This window comes from Tamandua tetradactyla, chromosome 2, assembly GCF_023851605.1.
Source record: "Tamandua tetradactyla isolate mTamTet1 chromosome 2, mTamTet1.pri, whole genome shotgun sequence".
Lineage (NCBI taxonomy): Eukaryota > Metazoa > Chordata > Mammalia > Pilosa > Myrmecophagidae > Tamandua > Tamandua tetradactyla.
Window position 1 is genome coordinate 59863031 of NC_135328.1, and position 11293 is coordinate 59874323.

General features: G+C 44.7%; 1 protein-coding gene across 1 annotated transcript; it reads left to right on the forward strand.

Moving 5' to 3' along the window:
* Nucleotides 1-10088: 10088 nt before the first annotated feature.
* Nucleotides 10089-11027, forward strand: LOC143660427 (olfactory receptor 13J1-like). Its single transcript, XM_077133676.1, has one exon. It carries the CDS (start codon nt 10089-10091, stop codon nt 11025-11027), a length of 939 nt encoding a protein of 312 aa, XP_076989791.1.
* The last annotated feature ends 266 nt before the right edge of the window (nt 11028-11293 follow it).

The following is an 11293-nucleotide window of genomic DNA, read 5'->3' on the forward strand; positions in this document are numbered from 1 at the left end:
GAGATTTTGCCCAGGGAAAGAGGCAGTATATAAGAACAGAGAACTCCAAAACTGACTTTATTTGGAACAGTGTGTGGAAAAGTTCAAGCCTAAGAGTACTCTTGAAAACAATGGAGATTTTGGTGGTAAGCAATTACGAGGAAGCTGGTAGGTCTATGAGAACAAACTAAATCATAAGCCGGCTAATCTACCATAGACAAATATGGAAAGAAACAGCTAATAAGAGCCTTCCTGAGGTCATAACAAGTCTCAAAGTCTGGCATCAAATACTATACCTACCTAAACTTAATTGGATGAGTCTGTGGAGAATTTATGCCCTAAAACATTGTCATAAGCAATGCAGCAACCAGTCAGAATTAGTGGGTCCTAACAGCTGGGTGTCATAAAGTAGAGGCAAAGAGTTTTACACAGAGATCAGGGAAAGAGACGAAGATAGCTCTGGTAAAATTACTGTCATCCCAGAGTGAATATACATATGCCCAAGGCTGGCAATCTGAAGAAAGCATCAGAGGCTTCACCCTGCAGGGGAAGTAGACTGAATTAAGTTAATGCTGACAAGGCTCTAATACACATGCAAACAATAATAAAATCAAGCAAAAAGAAGGGTGGGAGATCAGCATGCAGATTTTCTATAAAATATTATCTATAATGTCCAGTTTGCAACAAAAAAATAAACAAAAAACCAGAAAAATGTGACCCATTGTTCTAGTTTGCTAGCTGCCGGAATGCAACACACCAGAGACGGATTGGCTTTTAATAAAAGGGGATTTATTTTGTTAGTTCTTCAGAAGAAAGGTAGCTAACTTTCCACTGAGGTTCTTTCTTATGTAGGAAGGCACAGGATGGTCTCTGCTGGCCTTCTCTCCAGGCCCCTGGGTTCCAACAACTTTCCCCGGGGTGACTTCTTTCTGCATCTCCAAAAGCCTGGGCTGAGCTGCGAGTGCCAAGATGAGGAATGCCAAGCTGCTTAGGCTGTGCTATGTTGTGCTCTCTCATTTAAGCACCAGCCAATTAAGTCAAACGTCATTCATTGCAGCAGGCACGCCTCCTAACCAACTGCATATGTAATTAACAACAGATGAGGTTCACATACCATTGGCTCATGTCCACAGCAACAGAACTAGGTGCCTTCACCTGGCCAAGTTGACAACTGAATCCAACTACCACACCCATACACAAGAGAAAAAAAAAAAAAAAGGCAAGCAACAGAAAATGCCTGTGAGAGGGACCAGAATCAGATTTAGCAAAGACTCTGAAGTAGCCATTATAAATATGTTCAAAGAACTAAAGGAAACCATGCTTAAAGAAGTGAAGGAAGCTATAATGACAGTATCTTGTTAAATAGGGATCATCAATAAAGAGATAGAAAGTATTTTTAATTGAAATTTGATGTTGAAAAGTACAATAACTGAAATAAAAAATTCACTAGAACTGACAGGAAAAAAAAAGCATCAAACTTGAGGATAAATTTATGGAGATTATGCAATCCAAAGAATAGAAAGAAAAGGGGATGAAGTAACGTAAAGATACCCTCATGGAAATGGGAGACATCACTAAATGCACCAACATATGCGTGATGGAAATACCAGAATGACAAAAGAGAGAGGAAGGAGAAGAAATATTCAAAAAATTACTGAAAACATCCCAAATCTGTTGAAAACCATTAATTTACACATCCAAGAATCTCAACAAACTCCAAGTAGGATACAGACAGCCATATCATAGTAAAGATCCTGAAAGACAAAGACAAAGTGAAAACCTTGAAAACAGTGAGAGAAAAATGACTCATCACATTCAATAAGATTCCTAATCCAATAAGATTAATAGCTTAATTCTAGTAAGAAACAATTGAGATCTGAAGGCAGTCAAATCATGAATTCAAAGTGCTGAAGGAAAAATAATGTCAACCAAGAATCTTGTATACAAAAACACTACCTTTCAAGAACTAAAGCACTATAGACTGAGCCCCCAGTCTTGGGGTTTGTCCATATGAAACTTAACCCCAAAAAGGATGGGTCAAGTCTACTTAAAATTTAGGCCTAAAAGTCACCCCCAAGAGAGCCTCTTTTGTTGCTCAGATGTGGCCTCACAACAAGCAGTCTCACCACCCTCCCCCTGTCTATGTGGGACATGACTCCCAGGGGTGTGGACCTTCCTGGCAATGTGGGACAGAAATCCTAGAATGAGCTGAGACTCAGCATCAAGGGATTGAGAAAAACCCTAGAATGAGCTGAGACTTAGCATCAAGGGATTAAGAAAACCTTCTCGACTAAAAGGGGGAAGAGTGAAATGAGACAAAGTGTCAATGTCTGAGAGATTCCAAACAGAGTCCAGAGGTTATCCTGGAGGTTATTCTTATGCATTAAGTAGATATCACCTTGTTATTCAAGATGCAATGGAGAGGCTGGAGGGAACTGCCTGAAAATGTAGAGCTGGGTTCCAGTAGCCATGTTTCTTGAGGATGATTGAATAATGATATAGCTTTCACAATGTGACTGTGTGATTGTGAAAACCTTGTGTCTGATGCTCCTTTTATCTACCATGTCAACAAACAAGTAGAACATATGAAATAAAAATAAATAATAGGAGCAACAAATGCTAAAATAAATTTAGTTTGAAACGCTACTGATCAATAAAAGCAAAGGGTAAGGGGTATGGTAGGTATAATCTTTTTTTTTTCTTTTCTGCTTTCATTTTACTTTTTTTTTATTGTCTTTTTATTTCCTTTTCTGAATTAATGCAAATGTTCTAAGAAATGATGAATATGCAACTAAGTGATGATATTGTGAATTACTGATTATATATGTTAGTGTTTTATTTGGTTTGTTAAATTTTTTTAATTAATAAATAAATTTTAAAAAAAGAATATTTCATGATGTGAAAATTATATGACATTCAAATTTCAGCATCCATAAATAAAATTTTATTGCAACCAAAAAAAAACTAAAGCAAAATAATGACATTATCACAAAAGAAAAAGCTAAGAGAATTCATTGCTATTACATCTGCCTAAATTGAAATACTAAGAAAGTTCTCCAGACTGAATGCAAGTAAGCACCACTAGTTAATTTGAATTCTCATGAAAAAAAATAATCAAAGAGCACCAGTAAAAGTAAGATCCTGATGGCTTCATTGGTTAATTCTACCTAAAATTTAAAGAATTAATACCAAATTCTTCCCCAAATTAGAAGAGGTGGGAACACTTTCCAACTCTTCTGTGAAACCAGTATGACCTGATAGTAAAGCCAGACAAAGATATCACAAGAAAACTACAGACCCTTATGAATATAGACTCAAAAGTCCTTTAAAATTTTTTTAAAATACTAGCAAACTGAATACACAAAGGATATACACCATGACCAAGTGGAATTTATCCCAGGACTGTAAAGTTGGTTGACAATCAAAAAAGTAATATACCTGGATTTTCTATTTGATAAGGGTATGTTTATTGGCTCTCTTTCCCTTGGGAACAATAAAATGCTCTAAAATTGAGAGTGTTGATCAACTGCTGACTTTGGACATTATACATATGGCCCAGTAGATAGAGGTGGCTGAAATATGCACTGACTGAGAAGTAGATTGGCGAACGATGGTATAAACATATGATTGAACATGGTGCTGCTACAAAAAGGAACGAAATTGTGAGGCATGCAATGCGGTGAATGAAACTGTGCAACATTCGGTGAGGCAAAATAAGACAGAAATAAAAGAGCAAATATTGTGTGATCTCATTTAGAAAATACTTATAAGAAAACTAGGGCCTAGATTGTAAGCTCTTATGGCAGTCACATTTAGTCCAGAGTGGTAATTCTTATTTCTGAATTTGGGGGGCTGCCTTATATATGTATAACCTGGTATTTAGAGATAAGAATGAAGGCAATCAGGTTGGGATTAAGATAATTCAGAATACAGGGGTAAGGAAGACATTGCACGTACTTTAGAACTTCACCTACTCTTTGAGACCAAAGGAAGAATGTTTTATTATGTCCAGAACCTAGGTTTTCTGTAGCACATAATCTAACTCAATCTGTCTGGATAGATCATTTAAATAATCCAAACACAGGGAGCCTGGAATGAGAGCCTTTAATCCTGTATAGATTAATGTAATGCCTGGATACATCCCAGAGTGTATTAAGCAGATAATCAAAAAGTATTGGGAAAGTTCCTTGAGGGATAGGAGAAAATTTATGGCACTGTCAAACTTTGCCACCGGAGAAACCCCAGATATTGTGCTAAACATTAGGGACACCCAAATCAATAGGCCAAGCCCTTGATCTTGAGACTTGCTCATGTGAAGTTTATGTATGTAGTGAAGAAGCTTAGCCTACCTTTAGATATGCCTAAGAGTCACCTCCAGAGGACCTCTTTTGTTGCTCAGATGTGGCCTCACTCTCTCTAAGCCCAACTCTACAAGTGAAACCATTGCCCTCCCCGCTATGTGGGACATGACATCCAGGGGTGAAAGTCTCCCTGGCGGCATGGGAGATGACTCCCAGGCACGAGTCTGGCCCTGGTACCATGGGATCAACAATGGCATCCTGACAAAAAGGGGGGGAAAGAAGTGTAGCAAGTAAGGTATCAGTGACTGAGAGAGTTCAAACAGAGTTGAGAGGCTGCACTTGAGGTCATTCTTATGCATGCTTCAATTCGACATTGCTACTGCCAAACCCCCACCAAAACCATTCCAGCCAATCCTAAAGAATACCTAGGGTATTATATAAGATTCCACAAAGTTTCCGTGCACTAGGTTAACTATCCAAAACCTACAACCTCCAATTGGGTCGCTGGACCAGATAAATCCTGAAATGCAGAGGGACCAGCCCTTCCAGAACAGCTAGTTCCATCCCCCTATTCCATATTATCAACAGCCCCTTCCAACATGGAAAAGTCAAAACGGGAATAGCCCAAATACCCCTAAAGAGTGGGAGAAAGATCAAAGGTGATGGTGGAGTTCTACAGAGAAGGTCAGATTTAACAAATGAGTATGAGTGCACTATCATTATACTGATATTTCTTTTACCCTCCAGCACCTTAGAGCAGCTAAAAATAAAAACTTAAAATTATGGAATTGTAACCCATATCGAACTTTGAAATCTGTTCGAAACCAATTGTTGCGATATACTTTGAAATGTACTGCTTTTATGTATATATGTTATTTAAAGAGAAGGGGGAATATAACAGAGAAGATAGGATTTAACAAATGAGTATGACTGCTGAATCACTATATTAATATTTCTATTGGTCTCCAGTGTCTTTGGAGCAGCTAGAAGAAAAAATGAAAAATCATGGAACTGTAACTTTAAAATCTTGTCTTTTACTTGTTAAAATGTACTTGGAAATTTATTGCTTTTTTGTATATATGCTGTATTTCACAATAAAAAAGTTTTAAAAGTTGCCTGCAAAAAAAACACATTTTTACAAGAATGTTCCATGTGTATCATATAAATAAAAAGTTAATAAATTTACTTGTAATTTTAAAACAGCTAAATAAAAATCTAACAACAACAACAATAATCAGTTCCAAAATGAAGTGACACTATTTGATAAAGAGGCCCTTAGGCCTGCAGAGTTGTGGACTCAGAGCTGGAAGGAACCTGAAGGTGGAAACACTAAGACAGAAGCTCTGAGTGCAGAGAACAGCCAGGTGGAGAGTAAAGGAACCTGATCATCAACTGACCTGGGAAGACCTGCTTTTCATTGACTAAGGAAGCTACGATTCAAGTGTGGGAAATCAGGGTCAAACTGCAAGTCCCAAGCTGTACTTCTGCTTCCCTAAGTGACACTTCTGCTAGTGCCTTCTCTCTCAGCCAGTTCTCCTGTCTGTACAAGGAGCATTGGTCAGGATGACCTTAAAGGATTTTCCTGCTCTGATATTCTGTAATTCTATTTGCCTCTCTTAATCCAGTAAATTCCCATTTCACTCTCCAGATTTTTGCACTTTCTTAAAGATCCCTAAGAAAATTGAATCAAGACCTCTAACTCCTCATCTGGAAAGTAACTCTATCATTTGTTTACTCACTCATTCATTCAGTTTTAAAGTTATTGGTTGAAAGTTGCTTATGCATTCATTTAGTTGTTCATCCACTCATTCATTCATTGACTCGCTCATTCATTCTATAGATATTCCTGGGCCAGTACTGAGTGGGTGGCCTGTGAGGGTTAATCCCTGGCAATGAGCCACTTTCTCCAACTTTTCCACACCAATTAAGATTTCTAAACCAGACTCTGTGTAATTGGGTCTTTGGGACATCATCCCTGAAGCACCCCAAAGTTTCTAAACTGGGCGCCTTTCCTCTTCTGTCTCTAAATCGCCTTAGGGATTGTGTGGACCCTTGGCGCAGGGAGGAGCTTTGAAAGGTGCTCTTCCATTTGGCCTGTTCTGCTCCCTGGGAGGCTGTCAGCCGGGCTGCAGCTCCGAGCTGCCCAGGTCAGGGAATCCTCAGCTACCCTCAGCAAACTACTCGATGCTCCGTTCAGCCTTGAGCCACTAGAATTTCCTAATTCTACTAAACCTGATGTACTTTGGAGAACCCCATCAAATTCTAGGGTTTTGCATAATTCCACCAAATTCTAAAAGCCCCACTGAATTCTACCAAATTGCAAACCCTTCACTGAATTCTTTAAAAGTCTAGGTATGTTTTCACAGTTTGGAAAGGTGGGCCGGTGTGAACTCCAGGGTCCCGCCCACCAGGAGTCCCTGCATAGAGGAGGCCTGCTTCTTTGACCTGTGTTCTCCTAGCTCCAGCCAAAGGAGGGGGCCCTTGGTCTCCAGTCCTCTGAAACATCCTCCAGTTGCTAAGAACATGGATCTGGAAGAGTCTGAAGGTAAATGAGACATGAGGATGTAGGGGCAGAGGAAGGCGCCTGGGCGGGGAGTCAGGAGCCCCAGGAAATAACTTGGCTTTGCCATCTGACTCACTGGGTAACACAGACAAGGCTCTCCCCTCTCTGAGTCTGTTTCCCCATGTATAACAAGAGTGGTCTGGCAGATATGTAAGACCCCTCCCAGCTCCTGCAGAGTGCCATTCAAGCTGGACAGAGCCCTTATTTAGCAGCAGATGCTCATTCCCAGTTTACCTTAGCCCCAGCAATACAGAGAAAAGCTGGCAGTGGCTGGGCTGGGCACTCAGCTTGGCCTTCAGAGCCCGGGAGTGGAGAGGAAGGGAGGTGGCACCCTGTGGGCAGGCAAGGGTGGGCAATGGGCAGGGACTGAGCAAGAGAGCTGAGCTTCATCCTACAGGTACAAACACAGGGCCGTGGGAGTACAAAGGAGAGAGGGCTCAGGGTGGCCCAGGGGAGGGTAAGCAAAGGCTCCCTGGAGGAGACAGCATTTGAACTGGGTTTTAGGTAGGATTTGGCCAGGAAAGATGCAAAGCAGGAATGACACTGCAGACAACTTCCTGGCCCTGTTTTGGGAACAAGAGTTTCACAGGCATCCAGTCGTATTACTCTTCCTCCCTGATCCCCCCAGCTGAAAGACAGAAGGCAGCACAGGGAGGCTTGGATCCTTGGCCCTCAATCCGGGAGACAGACAAAGCACTGAGCTGATTTGGTGGCCTTGACCCGTCTCCGAGTCTCCTGTGTCCTGGGCAGCATTTACTCCCTGCCCTCAAGGCTGCCCCTTCTCTAGTGACACCCACGGCAGCCCCTACTGGGCCATGGTCTCCGCACACCTCCTCCCAGGGAGAAGTAGTCCTGCCAGGTTCACTGATGTCCTGGCCAGGGGTCTGTATCATTGTGGTAGGTGAGGTGCCGGTTATGTGTGTGTGTGAGTGTGGGTGAAAGATTTGACCAAGAGTGAGACTCTGGTACATGACATATGTGAATGGCCATACATGTACACACACGAGACTGTGCGATTTGCAAAATCACAGGCACATATGTGTGTGTCTGTGTGTCAAGCAGGGTGTTTGTGCACACACACATATGTGGGTTCATATGTATGTGCCCCCACATGGCTGTGTGTACATTCCAACAGATAGCCAATGGCTACAATGGTTTTTTTGGAAAAGATCATAATATGTGAGACACGGTATGTGCAAAAATAAGGCTGTAGTCTGGAGCAGTTACTGAGGTGGCAGGGAGAGCGCAATGTTACCTCCGTGTCCCACCCCAGCCCCTGGCACAGTGCCGGCCGCTGTTGAAGCTCTGCTAAATGGAGATGCCTCTCCAGGAACTCAGGCTCAGAGTTTCCCAGCCAAGACTTGGATGGAGCTCCCAGCTCACACTTACTCCACCCCACAGTCTCTCCAGACACATTCAATCCACGGCAAGACTTTCTATCTGAAACCCAAGTGCCGGATCAGAGCTCTCCTTGCTGCAGACGTGAACCTCAATTCTAAGGTAGTGCCTCAGTGTGTGAGGCTGAGACCACGTGAGAGGAAAGAGAAGGTGCGGCGCCTGGAATTCCAATGGGTGCGGAGATAGTCAGTCCCCCCAGGTCTCCACCTCAGAAGAACTTTGTGACCCTCTGAGAGGTCTAACAGAAAAAAAGGAAGAAAAGTCTATCTGTGGGAGTAATGAGCTGTCCGTCACTGAAGGCATGCAAACAGAAGCAGGGTGAGGCTAGGCAAAGGAGAGTGGATGGGATTTCTGTCTGGGAAGGGTTTGGATTCAGTGGCCTGTGTGCACACCTGTCCTCATTTGCTCCCGGAGGCCTAGTACAATGCCTGGCATGTAGTAGTTCCTTGAAAACTTCTTGATTCTGTAGCAAATAAACAAGTGAGGAATATAAGAGAGAAATGGTCTTGTGCAGGTGAGACCGTGACAGGAACAAGTGCTCAACCCAGGGCCCGGCATCATCATTGCTTCCCATGGGACTATTGGCACTGTTCTAGCTGCCCCAAAACAGTAAGGAAAGGCTGAATTGTGTTCCTTAGCTGGTGAGTGGATTGTGGGGAAATGCAGAAGAAAGAGGACCTATAGTGTGTTAAGAGTCAGCATTTGGGAACTCGGTGCAAGTGAATGCCTGTCTTGAGCATGGTGTCAGGGACATGCTCTCAGGAAGACTGGAATCCAGACTCACCTTGCCAGGGAGCCACTGTGTGACCTCAGTATCCCCATTGCGCAAGTTCACCTCTTTGGGTCCTTTCCACGCCAACGCCCTAGGAGTTCGTGGAGGCAAAGTGGTCATGGCTCAGGCCCAGGCCCACAGAAAACAGGAAGTTTGGGGATGGACCAAGAGGCCAATCAAGTTAGCTAGAAAGCCCAAGGTGAAGGTTCTGAAAGTTCAATGCACACACAGTAGCTGATGAAGCAGACCCTGTGAGAAGACAAGTGGACAAACCTACAGACCGGCTCACAGGCCAGCAGACTCGCTGGTACGAGGCATCATATGAATGTTGGCTGCATGCATGGAGACCAGAGTTGGCCTGAAGATGCAAGTCAGGTTTCTGTAGACTGAGAGACAAAGAAAAAGGGCATTCCCAACAGTGGCACCAGCGTAAGCAGGAGGACCCTGAGACCATCTAGCCCGCTGATTCTCAAGGTGTGGTACGTGTCTAGCATACCACATGTCACCCAGCCCTTCCGAGTCAGAAACTCTGAGGCTGGGACCCAGCATTCTGCATTTTACAAACTCTGCAGGTGATTTTGGTGCATGTTAAAGTTTGAGCACCTCTGATTCCAAACGATGTTCTTAGACACTTGTCAGCAATAGATTAATGGATATACTGTGAAAGGAGGAGCCATGGTCCCATAAGTTTAGGGAGCATAACATTCTCTCCCCTGCTTTTTGAGAGTCACAAATCACATTACCATATTAAAGGCTATTAGAAATCCTTCAAGCAAGAGTTTTATTTACTTTAGAATGATTCACTGTTACCTCAAATTGATTCTTCAGATTGCCTATTAATATTTTACATCAATACTCTTAGGAATTTCTGATCTAAAACAACCTTGCTATTTCTCAGATGGATAAATTGAGGCCCAGAAAGGTCAGGGAACTGCCTGAAGTCACACAGAGAGTGGCAGAGCTGGAAAAGAACACAGCACTCTACATCCTCCCAGAAGAGGCCCTGTGGTCTTTCCACGACACTGCATCCTCCTTTCCTTCATGCCAGCCATGTGCATCTCCAGAACCTTGCATCATGGAGCCAGTCAATAGGACAGACTTCTCTGAGTTTTTTCTGAAAGGTTTCTCTGGCTACCCAGGCCTGGAGCACCTGCTCTTCCCTCTCTGCTCAGCCATGTACCTGGTGACTCTGCTGGGGAACACGGCCATCGTGGTAGTGAGCATCCTGGACAGTCACCTGCACACGCCCATGTACTTCTTCCTTGGCAACCTCTCCATCCTGGACATCTGCTACACGTCCAGCTTTGTGCCCCTGATGCTGGTCCACTTCCTGTCGGCACGGAAGACCATCTCCTTTATCGGCTGTGCGACCCAGATGTGTCTGAGCCTGTCCACGGGCTCCGCCGAGTGCCTGCTGCTCGCCATCATGGCCTACGATCGCTACCTGGCCATCTGCCGTCCTCTCTGGTACCCGGTGCTCATGAGCCGCCGGCTCTGCCTGCTGTTGGCGGGAGCCACCTGGGCCCTCTGTCTGCTCAAGTCAGTGACTGAAACAGTCATCGCCATGAGGCTGCCCTTCTGCGGCCACCACGTGGTCAGCCACTTCACCTGCGAGATCCTGGAAGTGCTGAAGCTGGCCTGTGGTGACACGTCGGTCAGCGAGGCCTTCCTGCTGGTGGGCAGCATTCTGCTGCTGCCCGTGCCCCTGGCCCTCATCTGCCTGTCCTACGCACTCATCCTGGCCACCATCCTGCAGGTGCCCTCGGCCGCCGGGCGCCGCAAAGCCTTCTCCACCTGCTCGGCACACCTGGCCGTGGTGCTGCTCTTCTACAGCACCGTCATCTCCTCATACATGAAGCCCAAGAGCAAGGAGGCGCACATCTCCGACGAGGTCTTCACCATCCTCTATGCCGTGGTCACGCCCATGCTGAACCCTGTCATCTACAGCCTGAGGAACAAGGAGGTGAAGGAGGCAGCCAGGAAGGTGTGGGGCTGGAGCTGGACCTCCAGGTGAGGCAGGCAGGGCTCGGCAAGAGCGCAGGTCCCAGGACAGCAGGTGAGGCCATCGTGGGCCTGCAGTGAGGGTGAGATGGGGTACAAGGCTGTGGGTTTGGTTTTCTTCGTCCCAGATGGTCCCCAAAAGGCAGCACCGAGTCCCACTGAAGCTGCCGCAGAAAGAGCTCACAAATCCCCATTCAGCTCCTGCCCCCATCCCCAGCAGCCCTCCCCTAAGCCAGCTCCCCACACCGTCCTCTGGACCCAGCCTCCGGGCTGCTCAGG

Bases quoted from the DNA above. Each gene is read 5' to 3' on its own strand.
- LOC143660427 (XM_077133676.1), top strand. From the start codon at position 10,089: ATGGAGCCAGTCAATAGGACAGACTTCTCTGAGTTTTTTCTGAAAGGT.